Consider the following 15,756-nt stretch of genomic DNA (forward strand, 5'->3'; position numbering starts at 1 on the left):
TATTACAAGTTTCAAATATATGTGAAAGACACTTGTCAGATTTTATGTTCAAGAGCAGGCGTGAGGTTCAGCTGTGCCCTTTTCATTTTCTGTCTGATTCAGGCATAAACTGATATGGCTAACAACTACTCTGACTGACTGTTTACACAGTGCAAAAGCGCGTACTTGAAGGCGTGTGAGAATTTTTCTGGTGACGTGGATCTGATCCGTAAATCACAGCACATGATGTTAGCTGACTAATCAGAACCTCTTGAGGGCGGGCCTTTCAGAGGAACTAGGAAATATGACATGTCGTTTTCATGTTAGCTGAGTAGCAGTGTATAATCAAAGCATATGAAAAAATAACGTGATTTTCTACAAATGAAGCATGAGCACACATTGCTTTGCAGCTTCTAAACACAACCAAGCCTTAAAATACACTCTGAACCACCCCTTCTAAAGAAAACATGCAGCTAGATGTAACTTCCCACCCTGTTTAGATGTGATTGTTAAATGTAACTACTCTACCTGATAAAGGTCTTTTCGCCTATCCAAGTTTTAGAAACAATAATAAAAACTTGACTTCTAGTTCTAATCAATTGGTATTTGAAGTGGCTTATATGAAAGGCAAAGGCCTCTAGAGATTATGCTTCTTTTGCCTAAATAAATTATTATTATTTATTAATCTAATCCAAATAAATTATTTAATTAGGATAGTAAGGTCTGACTTTGCTTAGATAAAGGTCATGTCACTTAACAGAAATAATGTACAGTATAGAATATAAAGTCATGGTGCAGTGGGAAAAGAATTAATATTGTATATGACTCCCATGAGCTTGGAGGACTACATCCATACATCTCTGCAATGACTCAAATAACTTATTAATAAAGTCAACTGGAATGCCAAAGAAAGCGTTCTTGCAGGACTCCTAGAGCTTATCAAGATTATTTGGATTCATCTTCAATGCCTCCTCCTTCATCTTACCCCAGACATGCTCAAAAATGTTCATATATGGTGACTAAGCGAGCCAATCCTGGAGCACCTTCTTTGTTTTCAGGAACTTTTATGTGGAGGCTGGAGTATGAGAGGGAGCGCTACCCTGCTGAAGAATTTGCCCTTTCCTGTGGTTTGGGTAATGGGCAGCACAAATGTCTTCATACCTATGGCTTTTGATGTTGCCATCCACTCTGCAGATTTCTCGCACACCCCCATACTGTATGTAACCCCAAACCATGATTTGTCCTTCACCAAACTTGACTGAATACTGTTAGAATTTTGGGTCCACGTGGGTTCCAATCAACACAATCTCACGGCAATTCATAACTTTTTTATTTAGTGGTTAATTCGTATGAATTTGTACGATCTAATTCGTACATTTTCGAGTAATAAGGGCCACGCCCTTAAATATGCAGACTTAATATAACCTAATATAAAGGAAACGGATGAGTTCTAAAAAATTCACCCCCCTCACAGTTGTCATGAGGGGTAATATTAGCTATATAAACCAAAATCGTTGGCTGTAAACACCATTATTTCTGCTGTAAAGTTGGCCATTTTAACAGTGGGGTTCATAGAAATTTGCTCTATATGGAGCCAGGACTAGCGGAATTTTGATGAATTGCAGCTTCAGTTACTTCCATATTTGCTTCACGAGGGAGAGCAGGAGGTTGCCGCTTGAGGAAAACATGGAAATATTTAGTTATTTGTATCCAGTTGTTTAATATTTTTGTCTTTGTTCAGAGTTTTGCTTTTGCTTTTGTAGCATGCAAGGATCTTTGAAAGAGCTAAAGTCATTTGATCAATGAAATGGAACAGTTTTTTGTTGTTGTTGTTGTTGTTGTTGTTTTACTTGGGTTTTTTTCTCCAAAGGGATTATTTTAAAAAGTATTTGTTAAAGCATTAGAAGTCATAAACGAAACCAAGTTACTGTACAAAGACAATAACAACTTAACAAATTATATACATATATATTTTTTTATTATTTTTTATTTTTTTCATTTTATTCATTTATTTCCATTCGGCTTAGTCTCTATTTCAGATGTCGCCACAGCGGAATGAACCACCAACTATTCCAGCATATGTTTTACGCAGCAGATGCCATTCAAGCCGCAACCCAGTATTGGGAAACACCCATACACACTCATTCACACACATACACAAACACTATGGCCAATTTAGTTCATTCAATTCACCTATAGCGCATGTCTATGGACTGTGGGGGAGAACGGAGCACCCAGAGGAAACCCATTTAAACACGGGGAGAACATGCAAACTCCAGACAGAAATGCCAACTGGCCCAGCCGGGGCTCGAACCAGTGACCTTTTTGCTGTGAAGCAACAGTGCTAACCACTGAGCCACTGTGTTGTCTCTTTTATTTTATTTTTTTTAATTTTATTATTTTGAGCTCAATTTTTTGACACTGGTAATTTTTTTGGGAATCCTGAAATGTTAAGATTTATTTATTTATTTATTTATTTATTTATTTATTTATTTATTTATTTATTAATTCATTTATTCATTCATTCATTTATTCATTCATTCATTCATTCATTTATTCATTTATTTATTTAATTATTTATTTATTTATTCATTCATTGTTTTATAAGATATATTGTATTTTTATTAATTCATTTAATTATTTAATTTACTGTATACTGTAAATGTATTAATTAATTACATCTTTCTCTCAAGAAGATATGCTTTCCATTTTAAAATTGGATTTCTGTACTGGAGATTTAGTGATTTGTGTCCTCCCAGTGGGATTGTCTGATTTGTTTTATTTGTTATTTAGAATGCACCTCATTAGACAAAATCCTATTTACTCTTCTCAAACACTTCAGCTCACTGCTGTTTCAGAAAGGGTTTGATTTTTGAACTCTAGAGCCTAAAGCTTTCATAAATAGCAAAATCAACTTCTGTATTACACATATAAACACAGATTTCATCAGAGGAGCCTCGTGGATTTGTATGTTTTTGTTGTTTTATTAACGTTTCTGGTGCAGCACAAATCTGAAAATGCCCATAGTCTTGTTTTTTTTTTTTATCGTCTTTGTGTGATTTGGGGGTGAGTGTAAGCGTATGCGGAATGAATTGAACACGGGCTGGTAATGATTGTAAGTGGCAAATTCCATCCCGCATTAATGTGAGTAGGGAGCATTGAAGTGGGACTGATAAGGTTCTGAAGTATTGGAAGTGAAACGCCGCCTGCAGCCCACCAGTCTTTTCCATGAATAAATCCGATAGCTCCCGTGAACCTTTCAATTATTAATATCCGCAGGGCTGTGTGTCCACCAAATTGTTTTTCACAGTTTGGAGGAGGGCATCGGCCATCCAGGCGTTGCTTTTGGTGCCGCTGGTGTGTGAATGGTGTCTGCATGCATGTTCTCTATGGGAATATGTGCACCACTGTACTGCAGGTGCAGGTGCAGTTTCACAGTGATGTGTAGTTGTAATTTGTTCTTTCAGTGTCCTGGGATTGAGCTGTTGTCATCTTCAAAAGAAGAATGCTGCTTTTGGGGCACAGAGGTGCAGGAAGTTGTTTGTTACACCCTCGGCCTGTCATGTTTGTCTTCAAAGAAACAAAGTGTACATTTTAGCGCATGGGTTCAAGTGAATGTCATATGTTATATGTACAAAAAACTTTTATTAATTGAGAAGAATTTTAATATACTAACAATTTTAAATACATTGGAATTTTGGGATATTATATTGACCTTTTTTACTTTATTTAATTGGGAGAGGTGGGGGAAGGTAGAGATTATAGATAGATAAGCAAGTGCGGGGAGCAGAAAGGGGGGAATTAATGGCAAGGTTGTTGGTGCCAACTTCAATATACTTTCTAATAAACCAAGGTAAATAGTATTTAGAAGATGGACAGCGTCATTTACTGCAGTGTTTCTCAACCATGTTCCTGGAGGACCACCAGCACTGCATGTTTTGGATGTCTCCTTCATCTTTCATTACAGTTCTTTCAGTCTCTGCTTATGAGCTGATGATCTGAATCAGGTGTGTATGGTTAAGGTGACATGGGCTGCTTCTGAAATCGCATTCTTGCATACTATATAGTATGCTAAAAACAGTATGCGAGAAGAACCCGGATGACTTACTACTTCTGGCAAGATTCTGAAGTGTGCATCCGATGCACGCTGCGATATCTCATGATGCCCCATGAGAGAATTCATGTATGGGAGTGAAGTGACGCAACTCACGCGAGAAAGTCACGTGATCATGACAAAATGGCGCATGTAGTACGTCCGAGTTCCATTCATACTGCTCCATTCATACTGTATAGAACTTACTTTTCTAATGGCCGAGTAGTACTTTTAAATTCATATGCAGTTCCTACTAAGTAGTACGCAGTTTCGGACGCAGCCTTAAAAAATCTGCAAAGTTGGTGGTCCTCCATGAATGTGGTTGAGGAATGGTTTACTGTTTGCAAAAAAAGCATGGCAACATCCTATAAATGATTTTAATATGCTAAAGTTAGGACAACTTTATTTAGGTAAGTTTAATACTTATTAGACACAATGGATGTTTTTAATTAAACAGGGAATTTAAATTTGTATATTTGTAGCATTAGCATCTCTCTCTATCTTTATTTGTATGTAAATTTACAGTAAAATACTGGCATCTGGACTTGTTAGAATTTTACTGTTAAAAGCTTTTTTGCTACCATAATCACAATACTGTGATGCGTTTTGATATCACTAAGAGGAGGCTTTGATAATATATGCCAATTTATAAAAAAAAATATTAATGTTGACCTAATTTCTGTTTGTTTTTCTTGATAAACTTAAGGCAAGACACTGTAGGCAAATAAACTCAATTTTATGCACCTGAAAAATTTGAGATTGGTTCTTGGATTTTGGACTTTTTTCTATTTAGTGGAAAGAAATCATCAAATGAAGTTCTTCTTTTATTGAAACTTGTTTATCGAATCTCTTTGTTTGTATCTGTAGATTTTAAAAAAGAAAAGTAAAATGTCAAGGAGGGAGTTCTGGGCAAGTCAATTTGTGGCTGTTCACTGTATAGTATATATTTAGGAAATTATTAACTAACTAATAATTACTTAACTAGGTTACAGTTTTTTTCTCTTTGAAATCACTGCCATTTTTTACAGTATTTCCCACATGACAGTAAAAGGTTTCTGCACTGTACAACAAATACAGTTGAAGTCAGAATTATTAGCCCCCCTTCTAACTTTTTTCTTTTTTAAATATTTCCTAAATGATGTTTAATAGATCAAGGAAATTTTCACAGTGTGTCTGATAATATTTTTTCTTCTGGAGAAAGTCTTATTTGTTTTATTTCGGCTAGAATAACAGCAGTTTTTAATTTTTTAAAAAACACTTTAAGACCAAAATTTTTAGCCCCTTTACGCAATATATTTTTTCGATAGTCTACAGAACAAACCATCGTTATACAATAACTTGTCTAATTACCCTAACCTGCCTAGTTAACCTTAGATAAGCCTTTAAATGTCACTTTAAGCTGTATAGAAATGTCTTGAAAAATATCTAGTCAAATATTATTTACTGTCATCATGTTAAAGATAAAATAAATCAGTTTCTAGAGATGAGTTATTAAAACTATTATGTTTGGAAATGTGTTGAAAAAAAAGTCTTCTCTCTATTAAGCAGAAATTTGGAGAAAAAAATAAACAGGGGGGCTAATAATTCAGGGGGGCTAATAATTCTGACTTCAACTGTATGTACAAAAGATTTATGTAATGACTGGCATGGTAATTATACTATACAAAAAAAAAATCATTGCTACATTAAAACCCTCACAAAATATAGCCAATTCCCATGTACTGTAGCAAGGAAGGCGGCAGCAGGATCACATTTTATGCTTGACATTAATTTGCATAATCTATGGATAAATTGTACCTCTCTAATGCACAATATTGTGCAACAGGTACATATGAGAATATTCTATCAGCAATTTAAAAAAAGGATCTATATCTAAAAAGGACACTGAGCTACACACTTTCACAGTTTTATTATTGGCTTGTTGTCTTTGGAAACAAATATCTCAGAAATAATAATAATAATAAAAGGACACAAAATTGAGCATGTTTTTGCACAAAGCTTCTTGTTGTGTATATGTACATACATACTAGCTTTATTTATTAGTCACATTTTAAATTCCAAAACCTAACAAATGGTTTCTACATGTAATTTACAAAATGATATAGCACACGTCTGTTCGTTCATACAGCATATTGTTTATGCCTACTCAATTATGTTGTGTATTAAGTTAAACAAACCCCCTTAAGGATTAAAATACATGTATATACAGTACATTACATATTCTGATCTCTTGTCCCACAATACACTCGTGTCTTGTAGAGTTTGTCATTTTGATGTCAAAGCAATGTTCAGAGCTGTAGGGTGTTTTGATTATTTCAAAGGCTTGGCTGACACTGTGATTTTTCCAGGACTGCAGACTCAAGCCCCCCTGCAGGAGTGTGAGATGAACCAAATCTCAGCACTGGCATGTACATAGTCAACTTTTGTATCTCCTCATCATAGACCGTAAACAGGATCAGATGATATCCAGACTGCTAGCGTCCCACCCTCGTATTAGCCATCAGATCGTCTTGTTTGATAAATTATGCTTGGAGTGATGCCTGATTCTTCTTTTGCTTCCTTGCGCACTGTACTGTAATGCATATTGATGTTGTCTGGAGCTGGGTTTGAGAATGTTTGCCAATTTATGAAATATTAATTAAAGCTGGCCTAATAGGGTTTTTTTCTTAATAAACTTGATAAATGCCAGTTTTCATACACCTGGTAAATTCAAGATTTTGGGCTCTTGGGATTTTTTTTCAGTTTAGTGAAAATAAAACATCAAGCTTTGACAGTTTGTGTAATGAAGCAGACGCTGAGAGCAAACTTGCGGATCCACATACAGTTTATTAATCGAGGTTGTACAGGCAAGGGTCATAAACAGGAGCAAAACAATATCATACAGGATAATCCGATAATCATGGTCAATATGCAGGCGAGAGGTCAGACTAGGCGGCAATGGGTCAAGATGAGAAACAAGGCAAGGATCAAAAACACAGGAAACCAAACCAGGTGAACCGCTTCGTAATGTCCGTGATAGAAACAAGACTCGACAATGTGTGAATGAAGGTGAGGTGTATTTATAGTCCTTGTAATCAGTGTAGATGAGCAGCGTCTCTGTGTGAGTGTCCGAATAATTGTCAGCTGCTGTAGGAGCTGATGAGCACAGGGAGTTCTGGGAGTTGTAGTTCGTTCAGCAGTAATTTCCTATAGAGAAAACCCCGCTGGCAATTGCAACAAACAACAGAAAGTAATTGCCAGTGGAGACAAAACCACTGGCAATCACAACAGTTTGTATCTGTAGATTTGAACTGCCATACAATTTTAAAGGCAGGATCAAAAAAGTATATGTAAAGTAAAGTGGAGCATGTTTAAGTCCATCTCATTTAAACATTTTGACTAATAATAATAATAATAATAGTGATAATAGCAATAATAGCAATAATAGCAATAATAATAATAATAATAATAATAATAATAATAATAATAATAATAATAATAATAATAATAATAATAATAATAATTAATAAAATACAACAATAATATTAATAAGAATAGCAACAATAATAATAATAATAACAATAATAATAATAATAATGAATAAAAAAAATAATAATTAAATAAAATAATAATAATAATAATAATAATAATATTAACAACAATAATAATAATAATAATAATAATAATAATAGTAGTAGTAATAATAAATGAATAATAACAATAATAATAACAATATTAATAATAATAATAATAATAAATAATAATAACAACAACAACAACAATAATAATAATAATAATAATAATAATAATTATTATTATTATTATTATTATTATTATTATTATTATAGTAACACTAATACATAAATAAGTAAATAAATAAAAATAAAGTTCAAAATGTTTTTTTAATGTAGTAAATTATTAATAAATAAAGGATTATTATATATACTATATTAATTCATTTTTATTCCATCCTACCATCACATTGTAATGGAGATGTGGTGACAGCCAATTCTGAGTTCATTTGCAGATGTTTTATTAAACCTTTCAGCAAACCCAAATCACAAGCCTGTATCACAGTCGTCACAACCAGGCAGACGGTCAAAAAGTGAAAAGCAAACAGCAAATGGTCATACACAAGGACAACAAATGAATAATAAAGGCAGCAAAAAACACTCTGTAAGGCAGTGAAATTGGCAACAGAGGATGGGAATCTACATCATCCCTTGCCATTTTTTAGGAAACACTCAGTAGTGTACAATGTAAACCAATGCAAACCAGAATAACTATATTATTACAGTTAGAATATGTATAATTTTGTTTAAATCAAATTTTAGTTGTTCTTTCAGAATAAATTTGACTTATGTGTAAATATATAAATATATTTTAAAAAATGCTTTTTGTGTTTTTAAAAAACTGAAAATATCCATAATATTTGCTTTCCATCTCTAAAGTGGAGTTAGAGAATTTGAGGATGGATCCAGAGGAAGCGGATCAAAAAAATAAACAAAGTTACTTATCCGTAAATCACAGATTATCAACGAGCTGCCACAAGAAAACATTTCCATACTGTATATGATTATCTTCTTTATTTTAGGTGTGAGAGCTTACAGATTATTCCAAATCAGTGTATCAAAGTTCCTTTAAGGCAAGTACTTTCACTCGGCAGCCATCTTTGAAATGCCTTTCAGCATTATGCTGGGGCATTCTGTTTCAATGGGGAAAACATTAAATTCTCCAAAACTGTTTGCTAAGCATTCAGTTACATTACATATTTGGAAAAATCAATCAAATGAAAAACAACTGTCTCAAAAGTTTAATTTCTAAGGAAAGGGTGCCCAAGCTAATGCGCATGCATATTCGAAGGAAAAAATAGAACACACCAACCTCATTTATGGCCATTTTATAGATGATCATCTTGTGAATAATGCCTCGTCTGATAGCGCTGATCTTCTAAAGTAGTTCACAACTTGGTCTTGATGGCTCATCTCCCAAAATGACAGAGACTGTTTACAAATTTGTGGGCGTTAGAGTAGTTGCTGTCATATGACATGATGGACTGTTCCTTGCATTTGTTTAATACAGATTCCAAAACCAAAAAATTTTCCAAAAACCATTTGTTTTCAAGTGTAGTGGGCTCATTTAAAAGTAGAGATTTGAAGCTTTATTGGATATATTTCTCATGTCTGTGAAGCAAGTATTTGCTGAGATTCCAGTTCGCTTGCTGACCCAATAGGACAAATAACGATTACAGAAGCTGTCGTAAAGAGCACACGTGTGGTACATGGCCCTCTACTAAAGAAACGTAAGTCTATAACGATTGATGATTGGCTTTTGAACTAGGAGGGGTTTCTTTTGCCATATTACACTTTTTCCAATTCAAAACAGCACGAGCGACATGTCTTGTGTATTCAATAGTCTTTGATATGATATAATAAACCTATAGAGATCAATGAGGTCCAGGCGCTGTAATGAAACAGTCCTATCTTTAAAACTTTGCGTGGTGTGTTTGGAATGGCTAAATATGATTGTTATGGTCCGTAGAAGGACGCTGCTAGTCAGTATTCGAACAAGAGCGCCCTCTTCTAGTGTGGCATTACACAGAGGCCTATTCACCTGTAGTGTCTTGCCTTCAATAAAAACATTCAGCAGCACAATGCTATGTTTTTTCTTCAATGTTTAATCTGCACTTTTAGGTGTAATATTTTCATTTCCCAGCGTTATTTCAGTCATGACTGGCATCTCAGTTTGCAGTCATAGCTCATAGCTTTATAAATGAGTGAATGAAAAGAGTGTATTCAGGCAAATTACAGCCGAGCGGGAGGAGGAATTTATTCTGCTAACAAAAGCTGTGACAGAAAGCCTTTTTAAATGAGTTTCTATTACAGGCATATTTAGCCACCGCTAGAGTTTCTGTACAGAACTCACTGGTCAGAAACTGGCACTGATTTCCCCCTCACAATGGCTCTAATCCACCTGTCTGTGGCTCGGTTTCGCAGGCTTCAAGCAGAGGAGGAGGGATGTGCTGGAGGAAGGATCTGGAACGGAGAACTGTGCTCATCTCCTGGAGTCAATGCCCTGTGAGGATCCACTGTGCTTCCGGTGGCAGGTGCAGATGGAGAGTGCTTGTGTGCCCAGCAATGGCACCTGCGGGAATGGAACCAGCACACAAACTGTGGCTTGCATCAACTCACAAGGTATACAGATACAATGTTTTTGTTTTTATACTGAGGGATTTTGAAATGTGGGGGGTGTGTTTGTGGATGCGCTGATGTTCAAAAGTTTTTTGAGGCTGCTAATGCTTACTGAGACTGCATTTACTTCATTAAAAATACAGTAAATGACAGTTATTTTGTCAATTGAATTTGTCAAATTGAATTTACCACCACGATGTTAATGCTAAATTTGGGCTTCATCATTCATAAGTCATCAGTATCACATGGTAGTAATACCATGGCACTTTTCTTTCCTTTTTTTGTTTTGTTTTTAATTCTCTTTTTTAAGTCTCTTTGATCTGTTTTGCCTCCATTTCCGCTTTAACAAATGGACCTCCACAAAGCACGTATAAAAAAAAAATGTGTGCAAATTAGGGCCCGTTTGCCTGATGAAAGATGCATTAAATGGCCAATGAAAGCCCCCTCTTTCTGTTCAAGTCTACCTCAGAATTTTTTCAAAGAATGCTCCGAGATGGGCGTGGAGCGCTGCGAGCAGAGGGAGGAGTGGGTGTGGATGGCAGAGCAGGGGAAAAAGAGGAGAGCGAACAACTGTTGTCAGTGAGACACAAACCACGAGGAGACGCATGATTTTAAAGTTAAAATGCAAAGAAATAAACAGTAAGTTATTAGATGTCCTGCTACATTTGTTATTCGTAATTTCAAATACACATATCCACAATTTTTTCTATCATTATAAAGATAATCATGTTTATATAAACACTATAAATGAGGAGGACTTCTCTCCTCCTCAATCCCCGGGTCTGAATGCAGACACAGTGGATAGCACTGCAGCAGGTCTCTTGCCCTATCTATTCCATTAGTATTGCCCTGTCTATATTACCATTAACCCTGCTGGTAATCTGGAGGATTTTAAACAAATGACGGACATAGCAGCACAGATAGGCGATGTGTCTGAATGGTAACAAACTCCATTGATAAAAGACAAAGTCCGCCATTCTCCAATTCTCGTACAGCTCTCTCGACAAAAGCTTTGCTGTATCGGCCTTGACAGAATTGTGGGGGAAAACATGCAACAGACCCATACGACCCGTGCTGTGCAGACACGGTCTCACCCAGTCATAGGGTTTCACAGCTTAGCAGGTCTGCCTTGCCTTCGGAAAGCACATGCTCTCATGACTATCTAAGACGCAGGGTCTTCTCATAGGATAAAAAAACTCTGCTATGAATAAAAATGAGAAACCGATGCATCATTACTCCACTAGCATTTGTGCTGTGTCTGATTTTGATCTCGCCTTAAAAATTATTTTTAACCCAGAAGATGAAATTAGTTAACAAAAGCTCTCAATTATGCAGTTTTCCCCATAATTAAAGCTGACAGGTGCTAACGCTGTCTTAACTGATGATGCTCAACACACACAAATATGTTAAAAAATGTTTTAAAAAGTGTTCCAGGGTGTCTTGAACATTTAAAAACATATTGTATTTATACATATACATGTATTTGTACATATAACGTATTTGGAGAATTTTTCTACAGAATGTGTTTAAAAAATACAAAGAAAAATACAAAAAATAGTGTATTTTTTTATTACCCGACCTGCCCGACTCGCGGATTATCCGCAGCGCCTGTGGATATAACCGCCATTCACTCATCACTAATACATATATATATATATATATATATATATATATATATATATATATATATATATATATATATATATATATATATATATATATATATATGCAATTTTTTGAAAATGAGCAACCATTTTAGATAAAGACCTTTCGTTGTGCTTTGTATCACTATTGCATTGGTCCAGCACTGCCTCTCAAGGGGATTTACATTCAGATTAAGGATGCAACGATTTATAGACGATCCAGGACTTCACGCTTTAAGGTCCACTTTAAATTATCATTTATATCTGCAGGGCAAATAGACAAGTAGCATGAAGCATAATCAACAGTAATGGTGTATTTTTTTGCCAATAGAGCTAATAAAATGTCACATCTAAGGGATTCTAACAATCACATTGCCTTTATATAAGTTATTAATACAGAGTTCTTTAGCTGAAAAGTACAATGTCAATGTATTCCATAATAATTTGGATATCTAAGCATTCTATTATTAAGATTTCAGGCCTTTAAGAGCAGAAACCTGAAACATTAGCCCATACCATGTCAGTGTCATACTCTTTCATTAGCGCATTACATTAGCTGATACTTGGCTAAAGAGCTGTCTGAAAGCATTTCTCTCGACAGCACTGGAGATCGGATAGTGTGACCTGTTTTAACCTAGATGTGTAATTTATGAGAGATGCCATGAAGATGAGGATTCTGGCTTAGTGAACTTGATAAAGCCGCAGTGAGACCTTAATAGCTCATCTTCACAACTTGTGGGACTAATCACAGCCTTTTTGGATGTTTTATTATTGCGTTATAAATTATAGCTGGGCATATTAAGAAGGCAGGGAGGAATCCAGTTAAATGAACTAATTCATGTTCCTGAAGAGAATTGACACACAGGGCTAAGAGTGGGAATGGGACATAATTAGAAGAGGAGATTTCTTCTAATACTTAATTCTAGTTAAAAACACATCAGACGCATGATCTTAAGTCAACTCCAGTGTCAAATACTCAGGTTGATCTTCCCTGCACATTAATTGATTGGCTAATTGGTGTAATTTGACACAGTCAGGTGTTTTGGCAGGGAGAAAGAGCATCTTGTTATTTTTTCATTTGTGAATTCATTATTTCAGACTTGATGACTATAAAGGGCCTCTGTGTTATTGTACAAATTTAGTTTGACCTCATTTTCAGAAGAGCAGCTCTCTCATTTGAATACACTGTTGCTGTGTGGAATTTAATTACCCAGTATTTATAGGTAAAACAAATTTGCCTAGCGAAGAAGCTAGTAATCATAGCTAACAGCATCAAAATGACTCTCTTGATTTTGATAATTAGGTTGACGAGAAGTCTGGCGAAATTATGCATGAAGAGGCTCGGGTGCTCTGTTGTTTAACCTTTCAGCCCAAACCTAAGAAAGAGAATGGCAGTGTAATAAAGAATGTCTTTGGTGGAAGAGACGTGTTGTTTTCAGTCCTGTTTTCTTGACTTCCTTTTGCTGGAGTTAACTGGGCTCTGGAGGACACGGCATTTTCCTCCAATCCTGCTTTATTTCCCTGGAATGAACATATTAATGCATGAATGTGAGGGTCTGTTCCGCTCTGACCATGAGATGGGGCATTTTCCTCCACTGTGGTGTTCAGAGCGCTCCAGTTTACTGGCCAGTTAAAGTTCATTGCATAGTGATCTATATCCTTCTATTCTGTATTCAAGGGCAGGACTGAACTCTTTTTATGGGCCGGCAGCTCTTAAGAGACACCTGTCATACAGTTCACAGCCTGATTGAAATCCAGCTACAGCCTTGAGTGTCTTAGCACATCTCTGGAGTATACACATCCACACCACTGGACTTCTGATGATCTCCATTATGTCTGGTCCATATTCCAGGTCATTTTGGCCAAGAGTGGCTTGCTTAGATGGAAAGAAGCCATCTGATTGACAAGTTCTCGACACAAGTTGGTGTTATTCATGTGATGCTAGTGACTGGTTTTGGTGATGCTGATACATTTAGGCTCAATGCCAATTTTACCCTTAGGACTGATTTATACTTCTGCGTCAAGAGCATGCATAAGCTCTGGCACAGCCATCTCGCAATCGCATAGCCCTTGCCTTGGCAGCCGTGGGTGATTTTTGAGAGTTGCTTGGCACGCAAGGCGGGGAGGACTTGCCTTAAAGGCACAGTACAGCAAAACCGCTACCCGGTGCAAAAATGTATAAAATAGAATCCTATAAAATGTATAACAAAAATTCTGATGGTTGTTTTGAGCTGAAACTTTACAGACACATTCTGGAGACACAAAAGACTCATATTAAATCTGAAAAAAGGGGTAATCTAGGTGCCCTTTAATAACTTTTTATTTTTTTCCGATAAGTGTTGAAAGCAAAATGTTTATTCTGACAACACTGTGACTTTTATTTTGGCACCAAGCATATATTAAAAAAATTCAAAATAAAGTAAAATGTTATTTACCATTTTTAAGTAGACTTAATAATAAACTAATCTGACATCTTGCACTATAGGCAATATTTATTTATTTTTTTTAATCCACAAAGACAATCAAACCTGTGGATACCACACATCTTTTGGTACATCTTGCTAGAACCAGGTTGGACCTCTTTTTGTTTTCAGAACTGACTTGTTAAGTGAAAACTTAAGAGATTTTGGTCAATTTTGACATTATAGCATCACTCAGTCTCAGCTACTGATACACATCAAATGCCAGTTTCTATTTTAGACCATTCTCTATAAATCCGAGTGATGTCACACTTAGTCTACTCCAAAATATTTGTCAATTATTTAATAAAAGCAGTTATGGTACACATATCGAACTAAAGTATAGTTTAATATTATTTTGACCTATTGATTGATTGATTGATTGATTGATTGATTGATTGATTGATTGATTGATTGATTCATTGATTCATTCATTCATTCATTCATTCATTCATTCATTGGTCAGAGATTAGGCATGTTCACAAAATTGACAAGATTCATATAAGTGACCACAAAACCTCAACGAAAATATTTTACATGCAAAGATGAAAGACTTGGGCAGCACCCATGCACTCAGCTTGCACATTTTTGTATTTATTTTTTTGCTGTAAGTACAATATGAGATTAGTAACATATAAGATTGTATGAAAAAGTTTACAAGGATTGAAAAAGGTTACAAGATGTACATTTATCTTTGTAATTTTAACAAGTAAAACATATTATTTAAAAAGGCTAAACATTAAATCTAATTAAATCATTAAGCATGACAGTACTGATTTTTTGGCAAAAGGCAGATGTGGTACAACAATTTGTGGATGTGGTTACTTCGTTATTCTCCATGCAGCAAAAATCCTGGTTTGTGTTTTTAGCAGTTCAGGCACAACAGAATATATCACACACTGTTTGAAACAACTAAGGCAATGTTTTCACAACAGTGATGTTGCATTCATTCATTCAATCTTGTCGGCTTAGTCCCTTTATTTATAAGGTGTCGCCACAGTGGCATGAACCGCCAAACATGCAAACTCCACACAGAAATGCCAACTGACCCAGCCGATGCTCGAACCAGCGACCTTTTTGCGACAGCGCTACCCACTGTGCCACCCTTTTTTCTTGCTTTTTAAAAAAAGTTAAATGTCTACACTCTGCTTTAAAATAAACCGACTTTACACATATCCACGGAAGTGGTCAAAAATTATGTACAGTATTTCATACAGTATGTGAGGCCAGTATTTTAGGCAGTCACATTGTTAGTAAACTGCAGCAATTGTTGCTTTTTTGGCTAAAGCAGACTCTAAATCATCTGTCCTCATCTTGCTGGATTTATCAGCTGCTTTTGACACTGTAAACCACCAGATCCTGCTATCTACGCTTGAGTCACTGGGCGTCGCAGGCACTGTTATTCAATGGTT

The 15,756-nt window shown here is 35.5% G+C and overlaps 1 protein-coding gene across 1 annotated transcript in view; it reads left to right on the forward strand.

The window, feature by feature from the left end:
* Positions 1-15,756, forward strand: part of thsd7ba (thrombospondin, type I, domain containing 7Ba) — a 402,582-nt gene that overhangs the window by 193,254 nt on the left and 193,572 nt on the right. The window contains exon 8 of the mRNA XM_056465204.1: positions 10,048-10,245. Coding sequence (XP_056321179.1) covers positions 10,048-10,245 — 198 coding nt within the window. The remainder of the gene's footprint in view (positions 1-10,047; positions 10,246-15,756) is intronic.

This window comes from Danio aesculapii, chromosome 9 (assembly GCF_903798145.1).
Source record: "Danio aesculapii chromosome 9, fDanAes4.1, whole genome shotgun sequence".
Taxonomy (NCBI): domain Eukaryota; kingdom Metazoa; phylum Chordata; class Actinopteri; order Cypriniformes; family Danionidae; genus Danio; species Danio aesculapii.